Below are 24,403 nucleotides of genomic sequence, written 5' to 3'. Positions count from 1 at the left end.
CTTGAGACGGTATTTGCCGTAATCTGTCATTGCACCAATACCCATGAATTAAAGGACAAAGATTCTGGGCCGGATTGGCCAACAAGCAGAGCTGTCTTTGCCTCTGAACTTTACCTTTATTTCCCTCTGACTCCCAATAGCAGGGTGATTGCTTGAGGCCTTCCATCGGACAAGTACAAACTGTGCATCTGCTGTGTAAAGTGGACTCTGGGGATATAACAGCACGCTGGCAGCTGTCCTTGCCCTTAAGAAGCCCACACTGATCCCATGTGTGTGCACATAAAGGCAGCAGCAATGGGGAGACGTTCTGTCAAAGCCTCTCTAGGCCGCTGCAGGGGTACGTAGAGAGGGTCGGGATTCTGGCCAGGGGCAGGGGTGCAGGAGAGGAGAATCAGGCAGAGCGAACAAGGTATGCACAGGAAACTGCCAAGTGCTGGCTGTGGCTGGAACATTGAGTGTGTGTGGGGTGGAGGGGGATGTCGGTAAACAGACTTACCCGAGGTCTGTAACACACACACACAGAAAAGTGAACGTAATCGTAAGTATAGAGCTCCGTTTTCACAAACTGAACACACTTGTGTAACCACCACCTAGAGTAAGAAACGGGACATTGCCAGCACCCCCAAAAGACCCCACCTGTTCCCATCCGGTCACCGCCCACCCTCAAGGGTAACCACTTGCTGGACCTCTAACAGTTGTACTTAAAAAAAAAAAAAAAAGTTTATTTTTGAGAGAGAGAGAGAGAGAGACAGTGCAAGCAGGGGAGGGGCAGAGAGAGGGAGACACAGAATCCGAAGCAGGATCCAGGTTCCGGGCTGTCAGCACAGAGCCCGACGCCGGGCTTGAACTCGTGAATCGTGAGCTCATGACCTGAACTGAAGTCGGATGCTTAACCAACCGAGCCACCCAGGCGCCCCTGTTTTCCTACTTTTTATAAAAAGAATCCTATTGGACGTACTGTGCTGTGCCTGGCTTCTTTTGCTCAAATCACGTTCGTGAGATTCATCCGGACGGTTACATGTGGTTGTTGATTGTTGATTTTCATGTCCACGTTACATTCCATCATGCGAATGTACTCTGTACTTCTCCATTCTGCTACTGGCCATGTGGGTAGTTTCCAGTTTGGAGGAATCCCGAGAGCGCTGCCGTGATCATTCTACTCCATCTCTGGCGAGCATATCCGTGCATTTTTGTTGAAAATACACTCCTTGTGGGGCGGCTGGGGCATTAGGGTAAGTGCAAAACTCCGGATTTCAAGAGCATAAAGACCAGTTTTTCTAGAGTCGTATCCACGGGCTCCACATCCCTGCCAGCATTCTGTGTACTGTCCTTTCTTTCGGTCCTTCCACTGGGTGCATAGTGTTATCTTACTGTGGTTTGAAGTTGCATTTCCTGATGCCCAGTGAAGCTGAGCGCCTTTTCAAATGTTAAGAGACATTTGGATGTCGTTATTAGTGGGAGACCTGCTCTAGTCTTTTGCCCATCTATCTATTGGGTTGTCTGTCCAGGGGGTGGAGGAAGAATCATTTAATACTACTTTCCTAACCCAGGGTGACCGGGGATTGGCATAGCCAGGTGTTTCCTGGCCCCACCTTCACCCCACTGATGGGGTGCAGCTGGCAGGCTATCGACTCGGTTCTCAGGGTGTCCGAGAGGTCTCAGGGAGGTCCCCCCCGCCCCAGTCCCCTCTCTAGCTCTGGTTCTGACGTCAGAGGCCTCTGGAGGAAGAGGGGTTGGCGCCAGAAGGATGGGGAGGGGTTGGTTTTCAGCAGGTAGCAAGAGCAGGTGTGGAAACCAGCCGATGACCTGGTGTGCGTGCTTCTGTCCTCAGCATTTGCTGAGAACAGACCTCTCCTGCGTGTGCCAGGGAGGGACTGTTGTTGTCTAGCCTGGCCGCTTGTCCGGCGTTATCTCGATCTGCAGGACCGCTCCACCACGTGGCTGTTGTCCTGCTGGTCTTACCCGTGAGGACAGGGAGTTGGGTGGCCGAGAGAAGTCCTCAGGAAGGCCACCTAACTAGCGTGTGGAGGAGCAGGACTCGAACGCGGCGCCGTCCCCACTCCACTCCCCAGCGAGCGGTGCGTGTGGTGTGTCCCAGGGCCGTGGCGCCGCCTTGCTACCCCTCCCTCCTCTGCTCGCTCATGGCTCCTGCGTAAGAGCGGATGAAGGTTTTCATCCCCAGTTAGAGATTTAAGAACGGTGGAGCCCCACGCATCATTTAGTCACCTTTACACCCGTGTGTCCCCGATCTGATCAGCGGGATGGAGTTAGAACCTGAGGCTCCTGTGGGCCTGGGGACAGGGAGGGAGGACAGAGGCCCGGAGCTGGCCTGGAGCTCTCCCGCCGGCGGTTCTGGTGGGGCTTGCGGGCCCTCTCCCCGGGGGCCCTCTGGGCACCAGCTCTAGTCGCTGGGCTGGGTGGGTGGCTACCTAGCAGGGGCACGGGACTCACCTGCTCCCCACCCCTCCCCACTCTCTCGCAGAGTTATGTCATGCCCAGACCAGCAGAGGGCTCCATGAGGATTCATAGAAGATGCCCCGCGTCTCGGCGCCTTTGGTGCTGCTTCCCGCGTGGCTCGTGATGGTCGCCTGCAGTCCACACTCCTTGAGGATCGGTAAGTGCTGCTCATACGGCCCCCTGGGGACAGCCCAGCCCTGGGGGATGCCTCCTCCTGTTAATCCCAGGTGTCCACCGGGGACATCTGGCCCCACACTGTGCCCTCCTGAGTTTAGCAGGGCTAGGAGGAGTGGTGGCAGGGGGGGCAGCCGACAGGCGCACAGCTCCCGGTCTGGTCAATGTGCCCAGCCCCCTTGTGAGACTAAGGGTGCCAAGTCCCCAGTTGCAGTGTGTGAAAGGCTCGGCCTGGCGCATGAAGGGGCAGCTGTTAGGGGAAGGAGGAGGTTGGGAGGAGCTGTGGGGATTCCAGATCCAGGGCTGGAGATCAGGGAAGAGATCTCCCCTCCCCTCCCCTCCCCAGAGAGTGTGCCTCAGATCAAGTCAGGGAGTGCTCTTAGTGACCCTGGCCAACTCCTTGGCGGGGCCCTTGACTTGGTATCTGGCTTGATTCTGGAGAGGGAAGGCAAGGCCCCTTCAGTGACACATGTTCTCTCCCTGGCCTTGCTGCTGCTGGGATGTCCACTCAAGGTGTGGGCAGGCAATGCTGCCACCTGCCCTGTCAGCGACCTCGTCCCTAGAGCGAGGACTGGGAGTGCCTGGGAAACCAAGTGCCTCTTCTTCCCCAGGACCCAGCAAGGCGTGTTAACTGCAGGCTGAGGCGCTGCTGATCTGGGTCTCAGGGACAAGGAGTTGGTTCAGTCTGGCATACACTGTGTGGTCTGATGGCCCAGGACTGACGTGGAGTGTCAGGGATTGGGGAATTGTGTGTGTGTATGGGGAAGGGGGTCAGTGGGGACAGAAGGGGGCACAGCAGTGAGAAGCCCAGGCAGGTGGGTCGTTGGTCCTAGGAAAGCTGGTTTGACAGCGGGACCCCTGGAGCAAGGCTGGGCAACAGCCCTGGAAGGTCTCAGACCTAGGCGAGTTATACAGACGGGTACCGATGCCCCTCTTCCCACACTGAGCTGCGGAGGGGCCGGAAATGGGGTAGTGTCAACAAGGCAGGATCCTAGATCCTAAACCTGAACCTGAAAGCTTTAGAGGCTGATACAGAAGGAAGCTATCATGACGCCGAGTCCCAGGGAATTGGCTTTAAGCTGCAGGATTTCTCCGGCTGCAATCAGGACTGGTCCACAGTCCCAGAGGTTGGCGTGCTGATGGTGGTTGGGATGCCCAGGGTGGGTAGAGGTGAGCCAGAAGCCGAGACCTGGTGAGACCATGCACCACGGGCCAGAGGCCGAACTGCATCTCAGCGAGCTGTCCCGTGTGAACTTGTGGGCTCATTTCGCCATGCATATGCAGCAGCAGCTGATTGGAATCAGAAATGCAGACAGGTGACTTAGTTCTTCCCCTCACCCTGCCCTCGACGCGCCACTCTGCATGCGTAGAGAAAAGGAATTAAAAAAACAAAATCTTCCCTCCCTCTTCCCCATTCGTTTCTACCGAAACTTCAAAACCTAATTTAATTCTGCTTAGCAGCAATGCAAAAACGGTTCATCTCCTTAAGATGCTTAATTTATAAGATGCCTACAGTTATTCAGCATTTGCCGCGAGGTTTTCTCCCCCTCTCAATGAGTGGATAAAGCGGTAACCCATCAATTTCCATTTGTCGCTAATGGGAAGCGGAAAGGGATTGAGCCAGAAACGGCGGCGCCTCACGGCCTTGGCTCTCCTGACACTTGTTCTCTGGGGGGGAAGCAGAAAGAGGAGCTGACAGAGCCCTCTCTTGGCTGCTACGCTGACAACGGAGGGCTTCAAAGGGACCCTTCGTGCTCCCATACCCACCCCTGGAGCATCGCTTGTCCAGTTCTGTCAAGACTCTGTTGGCCCTCTGTGTTTTGGTTCACGCCAGGCCACTTGCAGCCGGTTTCCAGCCAGGCTGGAAGGTCAAACCGGGCCCGATCCCCTGCAGAGGCCAGGAAGCGGAGTTGAGCCAACAAAGAGAAAGAAAAGAAAAGGGAAACCAGAGCCACAGGGCCAGGACCCGTTTTGCCGTCTCCTTGGTTATCCTGGGGGCCGGGAGCTTTTCTAAAAGTCTCCTGAACCTAATGGATGGAAAGGTGCTAATTACTGTGGGCTCCGGAGGGGATCTGGAGTGGGGCAGGGATGGGAAGAGAAGTAGGTCAAGAAAACAAGTAGCTGTGCTTGTCAGCAGGCAGCCCTGTGCACAGTGGGCTGGGCCAGCACGGGTGGTGGGGGGTGCAGGAGTCTCCCCCGACCTGCAGAGGGTGCTGTTCATGCCCTTTCCCGCAGGGTCACGTCTCCCTGCATTTGGTGATCTGGGCTCCTTCCAAACCCCTCCGCCTCAGGATAGATCGCTCAGAGGGTGAGGCTGTGTGAAGGGGTGAGGAATCTCAGAGATGAATTGCCCGTCCTGTTCCATCCTCAGCCCTGCTTGTCCGCCGGTGACAATATGGATGTTTGTAAAGAGGCGGCCAGACCCATTACCGTGCCTGGGGACTGCTGCTTTTCATTCAAGTGAGGCACGGGGCGGGAGATACAGCCAAATTGTCTATTACGGTGCCCGGTGTTTACCCCCCGAATGAGGTTTTGGGTAAGAGAAGGGGATTTTATTTATGACTGTGAGGCTGCCTGCATAAATTCCCCAAACTCTCACACATATGTCAGCCCCCTTCAGTCATCTGTCTTCTGAAAATGCCTTTTGATTTTGCTTCTGTCCCTCTGGGTTCTCTGAGTGATGACTGTGGGAGCCACAAGTTAATAAGTGCTCAAAGAAGACCCCACCCCGTCTCTACAGCCCGTCATCCCTTCAGAGGTTCACCATCAGAGGTTCACCATCCTATCTTAGAGCCATGAAGGATTCTGAGGATCCCATTCTCCAAGCTGCTCATTTTATCCACGAGGAAGACGGCCTAAAGGGGACATCGCGAGTAGGTGGCCGGGCTGACGGCAGCCAGCACTAGAACCCAGTCTCCTGGACCCCTCTTACACTGCTTTCTTCGCCGCCCACTGGCGGGGTCCCCTGGCCACCGGGGAGGCAGATTCACCGTCAACAGGGTTGTCTCTGGTGGTTTTCTCCCATCCTGTTCCTGACATGAGCAAAGGTTACCCTTGCCCAGAACACATTAAGTACTCAATGTACTTAAGTATTGAGTACTTAGCTTTCCAAGTATTCCAATACTCCAGGTATTGAGTATTAGCTTTCCAGACTGTCTCCTGTTACTCCTTCCTCGGCCCCTCTTTCAGCCGCACTGATTCGCTGTTCCCCAGATATACCAGGAAGGTTGACTCTGGGCTTTCCCCACCGGCCTCGCGGGCCTGGGACCAGCTCTTCCCATTCCGTCTTCTCTGCCTGGAAAACGACCACCACTACTCTTATTTCTCCTCTCTCTCTCCTCCTCTCCCATCACTGCTCTCCCTGGCTTAAGTGGCTCTTCCTCCGCAGAGTCCTTTCTCGCGATTACCCCGTCCCTCCTGGGGAGAAATCATCTCTTACCTGCCATTTTCCCATTCCCTGGTACTTAACGCCTGTTCCAGCACCTACTGGGTTGTAGCTATTTTGGCCTTTTCCCACCAGACTCTGAACTCCAAGGGCGATCGACCTTGGACACACTTCGCGTATGCAAGTGTATCACTCAGACTCAATGAATGGGATGTGCGATGAGTCCCTGGCCCCTTGCAAGACCTGCTTCCCCAAGAACGTGCTTGGTATTGTCGTTTTAAAGTACCGTCTTCTGATCTTACGTATATACGCTTAAAGGCATAGACCTACTGGAGGACGGGGAAGAGAAAGGAGAGAGAGGAGAAGGAGAAAATGTCCATCTGTCATTGACAATGGAGAAGAGGAGTGGGCTGAGGATCCTGATTGGGTTCCAAAGCAGATTTTGGCTGTAATGATAAGTACGGTGATACAGTTCTCCATTTATTAATTCGCTGGACGGGTGTTTGTTGAGTGCTCTGTGCCAAGCACTGAGGATATGGCGGCAGGATAACAATCACCAGAGTACCTCCCGCTCGGACAGGCTTTACTCTCTGCCGGGCACCGTGCTAATATTCACCGTGCTAATAATGTTAAAGATGAAGACACAAAGGCTCGGAGAGTGTAAAGGACTCGTCCAAGGTCACATAGATACTGAACTTTGAACCTGTCCCCAAAGCTGTCTCTTTCTACTCTCCTTCACTGTGGCTGGGACACCGCCGGGGACGGTAGGGATATCCCATTATCGGAGCGGTCATACTAACTCTATCGTGTTCTACCTGGTAAAGGATTTGACAGATGGAGCCATTGCTGATGGAGTTCTAGCTTCTCGTCGACTCTTTTACCCGCAAATAATCTCCTCTGGGCACAGAGAAAGTCCATCTCACAGATGGGGAAACTGAGGGCTGGGATTTGAGAGCCTTGCTCGTCGTGGCACAGAAGTCCTAAGGAGTGTGGGTGGCATCCAATTGGAGCAGTTGGATCTCTTTCTTGTTTAAAGTTTCCCTGGGTGGGAAAGTAGCAGGAGCCTGGATTTATTTGACACTCTGCCTTATTAGGACACCCAGGCACTTTACAACTACCATTTTTTACTTGGTTGGTTTCCCCCAATGAGCTCCAAGTCCTGGAGAGAGAACGTTAAACATAGAACATTCAAATGTTATAAAGATGGAGATAATAAGAGAACTGGGGGAGGTAAGAGGGAAGGATAAAAAACAGTTTGTTTGTTTTTTTTTTATCCTGTTCTGCCGTGTATTAAATATATCTGACACACGGAGGTCCAAATCTGCCAGCTGAATTCTGTGTCTTGCAAAAGATTCACGAGGGGGTGTTTTTGAGGAGGGGGCTCTCTTAATGTTGCCACGTGATGTGATTTATGGAATTTTGATGGGCACGTAACTTTTCATCGCTTTTCCAAATTGAGTCACCCATATAGGCCATCAATTGGTCTTTCACATTAGTGACAAATAGAAATTGATGACTTTCTCCTTCATCTGTCTCCGAGAAAGATTTCTGAGACACCGCTCTCTCCCCTGCCCAGCACCCTAGGGGATTTGTGTCTGCCTTATTACATCCGTATTCCTGGGTCTAGCACCGTGCCTGCCCCATAGTCATACTTTCTAAATGTTTGCTGGATGCATGAACTGATGGCAAGTTTTGAAACTTGAGCTGACCTGTCAGATTTCTCCCTCCCCAGATATTGGTCAGTGCTCAAAAAAAGCAAGCAGCTTTATTTAACAATAAGTGTATAACATGTAATTAGAAGAGTAAATATCTTACCAAAAAAGTCTGTGTGTGTGTGTGCACGTGTGTGTGTGTCTACAGCATGTATGCTTGTCCAAGGCTGTCTCTCCCTGCCTCCTGACTCACCCCTGCTGCTACAGCTCCAGTGGGGAGCAGGGAGCCTCAGCTGTATCTACGCAGGCACCCAGGCCAGTGTTCTGTGTGGAGTCACTCAGCCCACGATGTCATCACCTGCCTTCACCTGCAGCCTGTCTTCTTCCAAGAGCCTCACACAGGATGCCTTCAGGAAGTTTAAATTCTTAGCCTTTCCAGAACGCTTTTGTGAAGTACAGCTTCCGGCCACGGTCTCTTCTGCTGACAAGTGGGGATTGAATTTGGTACAGACGGGCTTCATTTTACTGATAAGAAAAACCAAGTTCCCAATCAGGTGAAAGAAGTTAGCAAAGGGCCCCTTTGGCAGGTGTCACAACTCCTGACTCCCAGGTGCCTGGTGGCATTTGTGCCGTGGTTTGCAGTGTTTAATGTGTTCTTACGTATGAATTCAAGTTCCCCAACAACCTGCAAGGCAGGTGGGAGGGAGCACATCTAATGGAAGAAGATCCTGAGGTTCCCAGAGTTTGTGACTTGCCCAAGCTCATACGGAGGAGAGTGGTGGTTTCAAAGGGAGGAGAGGAGAGGAGAGGGTACAGCCCAGGTGGTGGCTGAGCGGTTCTGGTGAGCAGAGGCAGTATAGACAGCCAAAGTGACAGAGTCTTGAATAGCTTGTTGGCAGTATTCTCTTGATGGGTGGGACCGAGAGCCACCAGAGGCCAGCGTGCCGACACCCAGGATCTCATGAAATCAGGCTGAGCTAAAGGAGATAGGCAAGTAAGTAGGAAATGTTGTGTTTTCTTAAATACATCGTGACTGATCTCTGGGACAAAACCGGGAAAGGTCCCGGGAGCAGGGCTATCAGAGCGAAGGGATGGTCTGGTGTTCCCGGATTATGGCTAATTTTGTGTGGCTGCCTCTGGTCACTTGTGCTAGAACGGCCTGCTTCCCCCTGGGCTCTCGTTGTGCCCCTCACAGTGGGAGTGAATCGTTAGCAAGCTCTATTTGGGGGGGGGGTGTGGGGAGAAGGTAGAAATTATGGAAAGAAATTTGGATTTGTTGTAAAGAAACACTTGTTAGATGGACGGAATGACCCGTGCTGGGTACCGAGGCTTGTACAGCTGGAGGTGGCCACAGATCGTTTGGACGGGGATTTCAGCATCCAGGTGGGGGTTGGGCCTGTTACCTCTAAGCCCACTTTCAACCTGGGATTCTGGGATAGAATGCTTTGGCCTTTGGTCTGTTCTCCTACTCCCATAGGGAGACAGTCCATTATCATCGTGTTCTCATTAACAGCCATTAATAAGACTTAGGATGGAGGTGACCATCTACTGAACTTAGGCCATGACCTCATTTGGCCCCAGTTGCCTGGGCAAGCCAGATAAGACACAGAGCCCTGCGGATTCTTTTCACTTCGTCAGTGGAAATTTGTCTAGGTGTTTCTTGTCTCCCTGCGGCCGCTGATGGGGGAGTCGGAGAAGCATGGGCACCAGTGGGAGCTGTTGCCAGACCTCAGCCAAGTGCCTGGGTGCGTGCGAGCCTGAGTGGGTGGGAAGCACAGGTGTGCACGAGCAGAGCCCAGACATCCCACTCGCAGCCTTGCGGCTTGGCTCCGGGCAAGACAGCGGCCACACTTACTCTGGCCTGCGGGAGGAGGCATGTGATCCGTACCAGCTTGACGGGGCCTGGGCCTTGGCTGCTGAGGAACGCTGGGCATCGGGAAGGATGCAGACACCTGTCAGGCTGCTCAGCGGCCCCCTCCCCCCCCCCCCATGTCGTCTTGTGTGCTTCTTCCCGTGGAGCTGAGTCATGGGGTCCAGCTGTCATGGTGGCTGGGTTGGCGAGGCCCACGAAGCCCACGCCGCCGAAGAGGGCTGTGGAAAGGGAAGAGAGCCCAGACCAGCTGGGGCACAGCATGTGCCTGTGTTGGCATACCCAAGCCCCTGGCCGGGCAGATGGTGCCACTGTGCTAGATTTGGGAGGCGCTACAGCCCTGGCTGGGGCTCTATGGCGTTGAGATTCTCTGTGTGCATTACCCTTCTCGGAGGAGAGGTTCACCATTCTGAAACTCTACCCCGAGGGCAGACATTAGCCACATGCTCTCAGCTCCTCTGGCTCCGTGTGCTCCTACTGAGGAAACCTGCGACTGGGGGGCGAGTGACCATCTGTGGCAACCCATGACAGCGTCCCTGTGGGTCTCTTTCTCTTCATCCCTTCTGCTAGGGGTCGCCCAGGTGTCTCCCATGGCTATTCCAAGTTTATCCGCAGCTGGCGGGCCAAGGGAGAACGGAGCCAGGTGTGTTGTGGATAGCACTGGGGTTGGCTCTGGAAGGTTCCAGCATCGTGTAGATGTCGATGCCAGAGCGTGGGCTCTAGCCAGACTGCCTGGGTTTGAGTCTGAGCTCCACCCTTTACTGGTTGTGTGACCTCGGGCAAGCACTTGATAACTCAGTGCTTCGATTTCTTCGTCTATAAGGTGGGGCAACAGGAGTCCCACTTCAGGCATTTATGAGAGGCCGGTAAGTTGCCACACAGAAAGCACTCGGAACAGTATGAGGCAGAGGATCCGAAGCCGGCCCTGCGCTGTCTGCAAGCCCGATGTGGGGCTCGAACTCGTGAACCGTGAGATCATGACCTGAGCCAAAGTGGGACGCTCAACTGATTGAGCCAACCCAGGCGCCCTTCCCCTTTTCCTTTTAGCAGCGTTTTCTTAAAATTAAAAAAAATATATATATTTATTTTTGAAAGAGAGACAGATACAGAGTGTGAGCAGGAGGAGGACAGAGAGAGGGAGACACAGTCTGGAGTAGGCTCCAGGCGCTGAGCTGTCAGCACAGAGCCTGACACGGGGCTCAAACCCACGAACTGTGAGATCATGACCTGAGCCCAAGTCGGATGCTTAACTGATTGAGCCACACAGCACCCCCCCCCCAACTTCCCTTTTTCTAAACCCTGCTTTAAATTCATCTCTTTCTCAGAGCTGAGAATCCTCACCTGGTTGGGAAAGCTCTTGCTTCCAGAATCTTCCATGCAAGTCGCACGAATGTTCCCGTGCTTGTGCGTGTGTCATCATTGATGCATACCCATCTGTCCCTTATTTGAATTCCATCGACCCCACAAGCCGAAGAGCATCCTGATGAGCTCTGTCGTCCCCCCCCCCCCCATCTTTAGGTGGGCTTCCCACGCTGGGATGATGGTGCCAGGTCCTGGCTAAGAGATTTGAAGGCTCTCCCATCTTAAAAACCACCCTAGTCCCACATCCCTCGTCAGCTAAGCCACTGTTTCCCTCCTTCCCTTTACATGGAAACTCTGCAAGAGAATTGCCTGATCAAAGCTGCCTCCATTCCCTCTTCTCTCTCACCGTCTCAGTAGGACTCCCTCCCAGCACATTGCCCCCACCAGGGATGCCCGCCTGGCTACATCCAGTCATCTGTCCCCAGGCCTCATCTTGCAGCACTGACGTAGTTCCTCACTCCCTCTTCCTCAAAACCTTCTTACTCTTGACTTCTGGCCACACTCCTGTCTTGATTCTTGCCCTGCCTTGCCGGCTCTTCCTTCTCAGTGTCCTTTGCCGGTTCCTCCTCAGCTCTCTGACCTCTGAATATGGATGCGCTGTAGGGTTCTAACACAGCTCCCTCCACACCCGTTCTTTAGACACCTCATTCAGTCTCAGGGCTTTACGGGTTTATGGCTCTCTCCTCTCCTGTCCAGCTCCCACCTCTCCCCCAACTCCAGACTCCTGCACCTGCTTACCTCCCCATGTGGATGGCTAAGAGAATCCCAGACTTGACATATCCAGAATCGGGGTGTGGATTCCTCTCCCCGTGCCTGCTGCTCCTCCCATCTCCGCCTTTTCATGAATGGGAGTGCCATTTGATCTGTTTGGGCTCAGACCCCAACCTTTGGAGTCAAGCCTGACCCTGTCTTTCTCGGACGTCCTCTCCACCAGATAATCCCATTTGCTCTACTTTCCAACTCTCCCCAGAGCCCAGCCACTTCTTACCACCTCACAGTTGCTTTCCTGTTCCAAGACGGTATTATCTCTCACCTGGGTCACCGCAAAGGCTTCCTGCTGGTTTCTCTGCTTCCCGCTTTGCCCGGTCACTTTTGTTTCTCAAAATGGCGGCAAGAATGGTTATTTCAGAACGTAAGTTGGATCCTGTCAGTCCTCTGTTGACCTCCCCAGGGCCTTCTCATCTCACGTCAGAGTAAAAGGAAACATCCTTCCAGCGTCCCACAAGGCCCTCCACGATGTGTCCCACTGTTGTGTTACTTTTCCATTTCCATCCCATTCCGCTCCGTCTCTTGCTCACTCCAGACCAACCCCGACCCCACGGGTTTCCTTGCTTCCTCTCAGACGTGCCAGGTATGCTCTCACCTCAGCGCTTTTGCATTTGCTGGGCTCTCTGCCTAGAACTCTCCTCCCTGGATATCTGCATGGTCCACTGTCACCTCCTGCAGGCCACGCCCTGCCCCACAGTACCCCCTCTCTCCCTTGCTCGCTTGATTTTTTCTATGGCGCTTATCACCACCTGACAAACTGGTCCTACTTGCTTATCGTCTGAGTCTTCCCGTCAGGAAAAGCCCTTTGTTTTGTTCTCTGCTACTTCCCCAGCATGTCAGATAGTGCGTGGTGTATAGAAAGTGCTCACTAAATAGCTACTGAACAAATGAATAACGTGGCCCCAAGGGACGCCCCAAAGGAGCTTCAAATTTGCCAGCTATTGGAAACCAGGGACGATGGTACTCTCCCTTGACACAGAAGCAGTTCTGAACAAGTGCCCCTTTCTAAGTGCTGGTTCCCTGTCCCTGTGTTCTCTGATCCCTGCAGCAAACCCCGGGTCCTGGGGCCAATCTTGATCCCATTCCGAGGAAGCCTAAGCCAGCAGTTTAATGACTCAGCATCACAGTGAATCTTGGCTGCTGGTCTTACTTCGTCCCCTCAGATCCAAACACCAGGCTGGTGACTTACAATCATCCCCCACCTGTGCTGCCACTGCGGTGCTCAAGTTTCTGTCCTGTCATCAAGTCTGAGACCTCACTCTGACGTGTTGCCTGTGCGCAAGCTTCCCTGCGCCTGTGGTCGGGCCTTGCTGGTCTCCGTCTTCTGAGAGCCTGGGGACCTGAATCTGGACCCAGCCTCCCGGCTGCGACCCTGCCACCTGCTTCCAGCTCTTTCCTGACGCTTCCGGCGTTGGCCAGGGTACCTGCCTATTGTCTGCCAACAGATTTTCCCGGTGCTGAACTCCGCCTGTCCACTTGTGCTGAGATTCACAAAATCTTGATGGTGGCAGGGACCCCAGTCTAACCCGTTCCACTTTGAGTAGTGCCGACTCTGGGTTTTTCTTTCTCCTGAGCCCACATCTGTCTGTCTGTGCCTTCCGCCTACTGTCCTAGCACTGCCCGTCCCTCAAGAGCATGCAGAGCCAGTCTCTGTTCTTCCCGGTGATGGCATTTCTGAGATCTGTAACACTGTCATTTCACAGCTCCTCCTGTCTCCCTTTTTTCCAGAGATGCATCATCAGTACCTTTGTTCCTTCCTTCTCAGCATCCTGGTCACCCTCCTCCGAATGGGTTTTCTTTTTCTTCTTCCCAGTTAGCATGTGGCCCCCAAATCACAGGCAGGCCCTCCCCTTAACTGCTTCCAGTCGAACACAAGCACCTGTTCCAGGCTGGTGGGGTCTGGTCTCCAGGTTCAGAGCCCTTGGTGGACCCATTCCCACCAAGCCCTGGCTGACCAGTCTTTGGGCTAAAGGACGTTCATCTAGGTCGCACCTATGCCTGTGAAATGTCCCCCCTCTGGCTCTTCACAGGCTAGGCTTTGCTCTCAACACCCAGAGCCGGTGTCACTCCTGCAGCAGGATGCTCCAGTGTCACCTGGGTAAACACACCTGTGTTAGGGAGCCTGGTGCCGGAGGTTTGCTGAGTTGTCACCCCTGTGGCTTCTTCCAAGATCTGCTTTTCCCATCCTTTCTAGTACATGGTCTTTCAAGCAGGGAGTGACATGGGCAGGGGAGGGAATGCCACTTTGCTGGCAACACTCATAAATTCGCCCCAGTGGCAGGGATCTAACAACATGAGACTTTGAGCTTTCAGCTCACAGATGAAAGAACAGGGATTTTCCCCGAGATGACAGAAAAGAGAAACATACAGCCCTGGGGGCCTCAGCAGGAAGCTCTGCTACGGAGTTGTTCCAAAGAGGCACCAGCCATCAGTTTGTGTGGGAGGAGGATTTCACCGGGTGGCCCCCAACCCCATCCCCCGCCCACCTGCCACCAGCAGCCACCTGGAAGTCTCAGACCAACAGACTTTGGGCAAGTGGGCGAGCTTTGCGAAGATCACCAGTAAGGAATTCTCCTTGCACTTTGTGGAGCTCTTGGGGTTTCTGAACCTAAAAGGGACCTTTACCTGGAAATGGTGGTTGAATGCTAATTTCCCCGTCAGAGCCAATTTGGAAAAGCCAGAGAGCCAAAGGAATTAAGATTGTTAAGTGGACATAAGTGGAGTTCGTGGAAATGAGTGAAGGCATCTGTGGATTGCCCCTATTGGAACTCTTCCCGTGTTTAATCAGCTTCTTCCTCATTGGCCCAGAGAGCAATGTTGGCCCCTGGGCAGGTGGGGGCCAAGCTCTCTTGGAGGGCCGCTGCTGTAGGCTTGGGGTGGTAGCCTGGGGTGGGAGGCTCCCTTTTGGGTCATGAGCTAATGCCTGTCTTACTGGGAAGCTATAAGGGCGGTCCCCTCGGGGAGCTTGGAGTTCACATTTGAGGCTTCCTATCCTGGGCACTAGGGAGCAAGTCGGCCTTGGATTAAAAATTCATGGTTATGACTCTCCCTTACTGTCCATATTCCTTTAAGCAAATTACACCACCTTTCCTGCACTCAATTTCCCATCTGTACACAGGAGATAACAGTTTGCCATTGGACGTTATTGCATTAATTGAGAGATGTGTGAAGTGCTGTGCCTGGTGTGTGCATCTAGTAATACGTAAGAAGCATTAGTTCATTTGTTTTTTGTTTCTTTAAAAACAGCAACAGTTTGCTCAGCGTTGTGGCAAACATCATCTTGGGTCTCGCCATGGGGTAACAGAATGCGGATGGGCTTTACTGACAAAGTCAGAATTGAATTACAGTGTCAGCATGTGACCTTGGACAAATTACTCGGCAGCTGTTTTCTAGTATAAAAGGGGAGTAATATTACTCAACCTGGATGATTGTTGAGGCTTATGTGTGTGATAACACATGCAAAATGGCTAGCATGGTGCCTGATAACTAATAGGTCAATAAATAATAGTTATCAGCAGTTCTATTAATTATTATTACTATAATCACAATTATTACAACTGTAGTTTTCCTATTGCTGCCATAACAAATCACAATGAATTTAGTGGCTTAACCAAGAAAAATTCATTATCTTCCAGTCTGTAATTCTGCAGTCCAGCATGGCTCTCGCTGGGCTAAAACTAAGATGTCGCCTGAGCTGTATCCTTGTTGGAGGGCTCTAGGGGAAAATCTGTTTCCTGCTCATTTGAGTTTTTGGCAGAATTCAGTGCTTTGCAGTTATAAAATCAAGGTTTCCGTTTTATTGCTGGCTGTCAGCTAAGGCTGCTCCCAGCTTCTGGAGTCTGCCGCATCCCTTGGCTCGTGGCCCCTCTCCTCCATCCTCAGAGCTGGGGGTCAAGTCATTTTCACGCGGCAGCTCAGCCGGGAAAGGCTGTCCGAGTTTAAGAACTCAGGAGATTATATTGAGCCTACTGGGATAATCCAGGATAATCTCCCCATCTCCGGGTCTATAACCTAAATCACATCTGCAACAGTAGATGAAACGTAACACACTGGCAGCTTCCAGGGATTAGGGGGTAGATGTCTTTGGGGGCCATTATTCTGCTCCTCTGTTTGGACAGCCTCCAAGACAGGAGACTGAGCCACTGGAAAGCCTTCTCATGAGGAGTGCCTTATTCAGGGGACAGTACCCACCCCAGAAACCATCCCCAAGTCCAGTCCTCGGCCCACGTTGCCTGACTCCTCTCACGATCAGCCATCTCGCAGGAGAACCAGGCAGTTGAGAGCAGCCAAGCCAGTGCATTTCCTTGCTGGGTGGAGGGAGCTCGATAGGACGGCCAGGTGACTGTGACCGAGATTGTACCACATGGGGAGAGAGAGCCGGGAAGAGACTGTGCAACAGGAAGCCCTTCATCATGTTCATTTAACATGTCAGGGTTCTAAAGGAGTAACCTACAAGCTGAATGTCATTCTGAGGCCATGGTAGGTGGGCTCAGCTGGGCTTGGCTGGGAGGGCTGTGTTTATTTCCTGCTACAGGGCCCGGAGAGAATAACATCCCCCAGGGGCTCGCCTGTCATCCTTCCAGAAAGGGACAGATCCTATAGTGCTTTGAGAAACAACATGATGTAGGAGGTACTGCTCTGGGCAAGGAATTTGGAGACCTAGAAGCTGGTCCAACCTGTCTCTCCATCCCCTGGTACTTACTGAATGCTTTATTGAATGCTGACAGCACCCAGCAGTGGGCCAGCCTCTTTGGAAGTGCAGGACAGAAACTGTTTGGTTAATGTTCTAAATAGGAAAAGGCGGGACTCTCAGACATGAAGGAGTTCGTAGGGCAGTACAAAACAGGGAGGCATCCAGGGCTAGAGGGTCAGCTCTAAGAGTTAAACATGGTGACGGTGGTGGTCCGGGGGCCATGGGCACATAGGCATTTTGGGCTCGTTTTGCCTTTCCATCTCCCGCTTCCCTCCAGAATGGGCTCCATGGGAGGGTGATGGACCAGCCCTTGAGAAGGCCTTGTCACAGGAGATGGAATGACATTCATGTTTACCGAGCCCCTAATATGTGCCCATCACTTTCTATAGATTGCATAATTTAAATTTTGCGAGAGTCTCCAGAGGTAAAGTTGATGATGTCCGGTATTTAGGTATGGAAACCGAGGCTTGGAGAGGCTACGGTCACTCAAACAGAATCTGGAAGACCGTGGGTTTGAACCCGGGTTTTTGGCTGCATCCCTCTATTCTGTCCGCCACGCCAGCCATCTCCCTTTCCTGCTCCCTGCTGTGGTGCCCCCCCCCCATGGAGCCCCTGGGGGAGGTGCGGGGAGAAGGTGGGCATGAAAAGGTTCACCCAAGACCCCTGGGACACCTCAGTTCTTTAAAGGAGCAGAAGGCAGACACGGTACCTGTGCCCTCCTCCGTGTCCTACCCTTGCAGGCTTCCTGTTCAGACATTTGGGAGAGAGAAATTAACTCCAAATTGAACCATAGGAGTAGCGCTGAAGGCACCTTTAGGCTAAAAATAAGACCAGAGGCTGTACTGCACAGAGGGACGAGTCTGCATGCTGCCTTTATTTATAGCCACTTATTTATTAGATTCCAAATGATGTTTAACCAGGAATCATATGGCAGTGATCTTTGATTACTTATGCGGCTAATGGCTGAACATATATTATTATCGCTATTTATTCAGCCCTGTTAAATGTACCGGGTGCTTCTTTTCCTGGAAGGCACCGAGATAAAGGGCCTGGAGAATCCTTGAGAAGTAAGATCAGCAGGAGACCCCAGGGGAAGGAGAATAGAGGAGGTGGCTTGGCAGGTGGCCCCACGGAGCAGGCAAGGGGTCTCATCAAGAGTTTATATAGAATGGGGCAATCCGTTGAGGTAGAGGGAGTGGTGATGGGGGTGAGAGGGAGTACTCTAAAAGGGAGAGAAAAGTTGGGGGTAAGATTTGGGCCTCTGGGGGGCCAGAAATGTCTAGGCTTATAATAATAGCAATGTTTATTGAGTATTTATTACATGCGAGGGACTGTGCTTTTCAAAATTATTTAATCTGGGGCACCTGGGTGGCTCAGTGGGTTAAGCATCCGACTCTTGATTTTGGCCCTGGTCATGACCTCACAGTTTGTGAGTTTGAGACCCACGTCTGGCTCCGCGCTGACAGCATGGAGCCTGCTTGGGATTCTCTCCCTCTCTCTGCTCCTCCCCTGCTCTAACTCTCCGTCTCTCTGTCTCTCTCTCTCTCTCTCTCTCAAGGTAAATAAATAAAACGTAAAGATTAAAATTATTTAATCCTGTTGTCATATCCATTTTACATAGATGAGAAAGCTGAGGCTCAGAGAAGTTAAATGACTTACCCAAGGTCACACAGCTGGTATGAGGCTGGCGCCCCGTCTGCCTCTGGAGACCATATGCCCGTTATACCAACCTGCCTGACTTCAAAACCAGTGCGCTTCTCCTCTTTTGACCAAACTTAACTTTTCGAGTAAGCAGCTTAGGAAGAGAATGGAAAGCTTCTTGTCCGTGCAGACTGGAGTCCTTGGCTTCCCTGTGCTCTCCTGCGGTGCTTGACAAGCCATTCAGGATGAGACGTCTGCGGTCCCCAGGGTACAGGCCACTTACCTAACATAGACCTGGGGGGGCCCCTTGGGGAGGGGCAGGGAATGTGCCATTCGGGGTGCTGAGGAAAGGTTTCTCAGATGGGTGGACCCCATCCTGCCTAAACCACGGAGCGTGGCAGCCAAGACCATGGAAAGTGACAGGTGGCGGGGATCCTGGGCACTTCCAGGCCCCAACGCACCAGGATCCAAAGCCAAGGCTTCTCCGCCCGGATATTGGAGGAGAGCAGGACCTGCCTCATGGGGAGAACTTGGCTCACTGACCCTCTCAACACCCACTGCCACCCCTCCCAGCCCCTGGCGCCCTCCCTGTCACCTCACACTTACCCACTCTTTCGTAGTCTTGTCTTTCTAGAGGAAAGTGCAAACTTCTTTTCAGGCTATCTGAAGCCTCTGTAGGCAGGCTGCAGACTTTCCAGATGGTATCACCGTTCGGTACCACGCCTTCCTCCCCGTGTCTGCCGCATGACCACTCACTAGCATGCCTCCCACCCGCTAGACACATGGGAGTCTCCAGAACATCCTTGCCTCTCAGGTGTCTGGGCCTTTGCTCCCTCTGCCTGGAATGCTCACCCTCTCACCTTGCCGGCCGGTGGGATTTTAGTCATCATTCAACGGCTTGTTGACCCGTGAGCTCCTCCTGTACGACACCTCCCTTTCCACCCTTTCTAGTTCCAGGACTTTTGCCTCTCCTGTGTACCCATTCCACGGCGTGTGTGACTCAAGAGACACAGCGATGGGAGCTTTTTAGGCATTGGTTTCTCATATTACCTGCACTCCCCAGGCCTTGCTCATAGCAGGTGGTAAATAAACATCGCTGGAATGAATGAGTAAATGAATGACTCATTCTTATCCTGGGCTGCTGGAGGAGGAGGAATTTGTTCCACATGGGACCGTATGCCCACTGGCTTTGAAAATGGGGACATTGGGGCAGGAAACAGGGACTAAATGAGCTAAGTTATGCATCTCGAAATAGAACAGCAAAGAGCCTGGAACATTCTGGTTGGGGGAAGGGGAAGCTGTTAACTGGCTGTGTCAGAGTTTGGAAGGGAGGAAGAGACCTGGGAGGGGGATTTCAGGTGCGCCCTCCCCATGCCTCGTCCTATCTATCTGTCACTACAATGTGCTGTCTCCAGCCTTTCTAGTTATAGTGGAAGACGCTGCGTGAAGCATTTGACCTTTAGAGGTTGTATGTGCTTGTGACCCGGCATCCCAGGGGCTCCCTGCCCTGCTTGGCTCCGATGCCCGAGCCCCACCCAGGGAGGTGCCACCCCACAATGGAGTGGGTTGGCCTCAGGCTTTGTCACCCTTTTACATCTTCCCTCAGTGGCCTTCCCTTTGTGCAGACACGGCCAGCGGCTGCCTAGGGGTTTGGCCAGATGCCAGGGGGCCAGGGGACGTGAAGAGAGGAGTCTCACAGGGTCAGATCGGGTTGGAGGGAGGGGTAGAGAGGGGTCGGGGGACAGCCAGGCTGCGGCGGGAACGGTGACTGGAGAAACTCAGGGCTTGGGAGGGAAGCCCAGGTGGAGAACGAGTCCCGGGTTGCGGGAACTGCTGACTCTCTGGGCCTCTGTTTCTCAAGCCGTGGTCGCCTCCAGCCTGGGGTTCGGTGTTTCTGTGCAGTTCTCGTCTCTCTCGGGGCTGCAACAGATGCATCGTAACCTCCCTGCTGTCCTCCTCCTCTGCTGTTTTCTCTTCCCTCCCTCTCTTCATTCTGCCCCTCCAAGTATTTATTGTCCACCTGGGTCTGGATTATCCCCTGATTAAGTGCCATTTAGCTGTTGGCTGCCTGTTCGCTCAGTTTTATAGACACATTCAGCGTGGCACAGAGGCCAAGGCCTGATTTTGGAGAGGGAGGGTAATGAGAACAGAGCACAGCGGCGGCCCACTTAGATTGGATTTTAATAAAGTTTCCAGCTAACCTAAATCATCCTCGTCACGGGCCGCTTAGAGACCGCCAACCGTGCCTGTCTGCCCAGTGCTGCCTCCCCAGGCTGGGGCAGGCAGGAGAGTGCAGCACTGGGGCTGGGGGCCTCGAGGTGGGGAGCCCTGTCGGAGAGGACGTGCCCGTCCCCAGCAGAGGACCCTCCTTGCCGGCAAGGGTAGGGCTGTGGTAAAGGCTCTCCGAGGGGAAGCCTGTGGCCTTGCTCTTGGAGCAGCTGTTAATTAGTTGCAGATGATGAGATAATTCATAAAAATTAGCAGTGATTTCCTTCATTGTGTTAATATCACCGGGCAATAAAACTGCTGTTAAGGATGACTTTTCTCTGCATCGAGGAGCAGGACGTCAAGGAAAAAAAACAGCCCTCCACAGGGGTGGAGGGGGAAGAAAGGAAAACAGAATCGGGCAGAGAATGGCAGGGGGAGCGATTTCCAAGCTTTGGCTGGAATCATCAGAACGAAGTCAAATTGAAATGCAAATCCTGGTGTCTCTCAGAGCACTGGCTGGGAAGACAATTTGGTGGTGTCACCTTGGCGTTGACGGGCAGACAGTCGGGGCCACGGGGAGGGCTTCCCTGGCTGCCCGGTGGAAGGAAAGATGCCAGCAACCAGAGGCTGTGGCTGCAGCCTCTGCCCCAAGCAGGGCCTTCCAGTTGGCCTGGAAACTTCCAGGAAAATTCTCCAGAGAGGGGACACACTTGCCTTTGAGGCCTATGAGGCATGATCTAGCCTTGACCCCCTCCCTCTCTTCCCGAGCTCTGCCCACACCGACCTGACACCAGTTTCTTCCCTGTGCCAAGAGCCTTCCTGTGTCAGGGGCTTACACACACACTGTTCTCTCTGTCTAGACCATTACTTGTCCTGCCACTTCCCCCCCCCCCCCCCCCCCACCCAATCTGGCCAACTCCTATTCAATCCCTCAGGTAAGATATCATTTCTGCAGATAAACCTTTGGACTGTACTTCTAGTTCTGGCCCAGTCCCCACATTGGAGATGGGGAGTGAGGGATAGATGGATAGAGAGTCTTTTCTTGGGTTAAACCCTTCCTTCATTGCCTGTGACCTCCAGGAGAAGGTCCCAACTCAGGTGCATGTAGTAGCAATTCTATAGCAGGATTCGTTTGCTATGGCCGCCATGACAGAGTGTCACAGACCGGGTGGCCTGCACAACAGAAATTTCTTTTCTCACGGTTCTGGCAGCTGGAAGTCTAAGATCACTGTGCTGGCAAGTTTGGTTTCTCCTGAGCCCTCTGTCCTTGGCTTGCAGATGGTCACCTTGTCACCCTTTCCTCACGTGGTCTTTCCTTCTGTGCAGGTGCACTCCTGGTTTGTCTCCGTGTGTCCAGAATGTCCTCCTCTTATAAGGACACCAGTCAGATCGGATTAGGACCCACCCACCCCAATGAGCTCATTTTAACATTCGTCACCTCTTTAAAGGCCCTCCTTCCAAATACAGTCACACTCTGAGGTATAGGGGGTTAGTTAGGGTTTCAGCATATGAATTTCAGGGGACACAGGTCAGTTCAGAGAGTCCCCCTACTTACCCCCCCCCCCAGTCACATTGCCACCCACTCTCCCAACTCTGGGCTGTGCTTGACACACCCAGAACATGCCACAGTTTTCTACCTGCCACCACACCCAGAATGCTTTTGTCCAAAATTCTCTAAAATGCAGTTTAAATGTCACAGTCCCCATGCAGTGTTCCCTGATACATTCTCCCCTCCCTCCTAGTGCTCACACCCTTCCTCAGTGTCATCATGCCTCATAAGTGCCTAGTGTCTAGCAGGTTTGTTTATGGGTCTTTCCTGAGCTTGTCATGCTCTTTTGACTAACATAGAGTGGGCACTCCATAAATTGTCGAGGGAACAAATGAACGAGTGAGTTGAAAGATCAAAAAATAGTTTGGGGGTACCATTTAATAATCCAGGCCAGAGATGATGTTGGCTTACAATCTGGGAACAGTAGAAGAAGTAAATAGTTCTTTTTCAAGTGTCATGATCTCATGGTTCGTGGGTTCAAGTCCCATGTCAGGCTCTGTGCTGAGCTCAGAACCTGGAGCCTGCTTCGGATTCTGTGTCTCCCTCTCTCTCTGTCCCTACCCCCCTTGTGCTCTTTCTCTGACTCTCAAAAATGAATAAACAAAAAAAAAAATGGAGTAGAATTGACCAGTCTTGGTAGTAGATTGGATGTAGAGCTTGAAGGAAAGGTCAAGAATGACCAGGTTTCGGGCTTGAGCAACTAGGTAGCCAGAGGTATCATTTATTAAGAAGGGGAGAATGGAAGAGGAGCAAGCCTGGTTGGGGTGGAGGATAAGAGGAGATCAAGGATTCCTTCTGGGAATCCACAGACGTCCGAGTGGAGATGCCAGAGTGTCAAATGGAAATAACATGTTAAACTCAGACAGGAAGTCTTGGACAGATATATAAATCGGGGTGTTATTGGGAGTCTTCTAGGGAGAGAACCATGTGGAGGGCCTATGACTGAGCTCAGAGAAGAAAGGTGAATCAAGGCTCAGGGGCCACTTTGCAAAATAGACATAGTCTACTGCAAAACTAAAGGACTATGGTACGAATCTTAACCAGCCCAAAATATTTTAACCAGCAAGAAAGAGTGGAAAGTTGTGAATTTTGTGTCTGAGGAGCATATTGGCTGATAATGCTAGGTTAGCCATAGAAAAGAATTGTCTTGAAAAACCAGTATTTCTTTTGATGGGCCAGTTGATACTGTGGTTAGTGCAGCCTCCCATCCTGCCCTGGATAAAGTAAACGTTAGTCTCGGAGCGTCTATTTGCCAGGCTGGGAGAAGTTTTCCCTAGTGATGTGTTGTAAGATTCTCAAGGGATACATCATGAATGCAGACTTGCAAATAAGTACAGAACCTTTCCAGACCATTAACAAATTCTGCTAAGCATTCTTCTTTCCTGGAAAGAAAGAGTGAAACAAATAGAATATGCACTTGATTTAATTGATGGCTGATCCGGTCACTCATTCATACTCAGTGTTATGGGCAAACCACAAGTCAAGGTTGAGAGGAAGGATAGTATTTGATTCCTTGACCTCTGAGAGCTTGGGGAGATAATACTAACACGCATGAAAAATTGAATGAAGACGCAAGACAATTTAATAACTGTAGTAAGGCAAAACATTTTAAGTGCCCAGTGGATAGTAGAGACAATATATAGTATAAGAGCCTCACAGAGGGAGAACTCACCCTCTATCTCTGTTGAAGTAGTTAAGGGAAGCATTTCTGTGCTCACCCGATCCACTTTGGGAAAGTGAATAAAGGGTGCTCTTTAAGGCATCTAGGAAGTCCAGATGGGATGGGATGGAAATCTAGCCTGTGCTTCTGTTGGAAGATGACGTTTAGATCTGCTGCCATCTGTTGGTGAGTGTGGAAAGGAGCCAGGAGTACGGTCCTCAGGTGGTAAAAACGAAAGCTGCCGAGAGGAGCCAGGTGCTGTTACCTAGCTGTCTGGAATAAGGTAGCCTTGTTCTGGTCCATTGTCATGAAAAATATGGTTCTCAGACTAGCAGCATTGACATCACCTGGGAATATGTTAAAACGCAGGCTCTCAAGCCCTACCCCAGACCTACAAAACCAGAATCTACAGTGTAGCCAAATCCCCAGGTGATTCTCACGTTCATTCAATTTTGGAAAACACCAATCTAGTCCTGGTGACTTAAGAATCTTCTGGGCTGCTTCCCAGACTCTCCTTTCTGGAAATTCTGATTGGTAGGACTGGGACTAGAGTTGGAAATTCATATATTTGAAAAACATCCCCAGATGATGCCTGCCATTGGGAAAGTTTTGAAATCTCTCAGTTGTGCCCACATCCTTGGGTCAGGCCAGCTTTCTCACCATGCATACACCTTGCTGTTGGCTTTCTTCTCTCCACTGAAATCAGAAAGTGCTAAATGGTGCTTTCTTGGTTTTCTTCTCTCCAATGAAATCAGAAAGTGCTAAATGGTGCTTTCTTGGTCTTCCTCCTCCCATCCTTCTTTACCTCTTGGTGACTGGTGCCATTTTGACTACCCCTTCCTTTTTGATCTCGATTTCCATTCGAATCTCTGTTGGTAATGGTTTCCATCAGACCAGAGTCTTCCTTCTCACTTTTTCTACTCTTGACTCCTTTTTTGTCTCTCTTCGGGTTATTCTTCTTCCTTGAGTTCTTCCCGCTTCCCT

The 24,403-nt window shown here is 52.0% G+C and overlaps 1 protein-coding gene across 5 annotated transcripts in view; it reads left to right on the top strand.

Moving 5' to 3' along the window:
• The window catches only part of GRIK4 (glutamate ionotropic receptor kainate type subunit 4), a 431,577-nt gene that overhangs the window by 129,287 nt on the left and 277,887 nt on the right, over nt 1-24,403 (top strand). For all 5 annotated transcript variants that reach the window (XM_086678846.1, XM_086678845.1, XM_086678847.1 and 2 more), the window contains exon 3: nt 2,483-2,614. In XM_086678846.1, the coding sequence (XP_086534972.1) occupies nt 2,533-2,614 (82 nt within the window). In that variant the 5' untranslated portion in view covers nt 2,483-2,532. The remainder of the gene's footprint in view (nt 1-2,482; nt 2,615-24,403) is intronic.

The sequence above is a fragment of the Puma concolor genome, chromosome D1 (assembly GCF_028749965.1).
Source record: "Puma concolor isolate L17-30 chromosome D1, mPumCon1.1.hap2, whole genome shotgun sequence".
Classification (NCBI taxonomy): domain Eukaryota; kingdom Metazoa; phylum Chordata; class Mammalia; order Carnivora; family Felidae; genus Puma; species Puma concolor.
The sequence above is the reverse complement of the archived record's forward strand: the minus strand, read 5'-3'. Positions and strand labels throughout refer to the sequence as shown.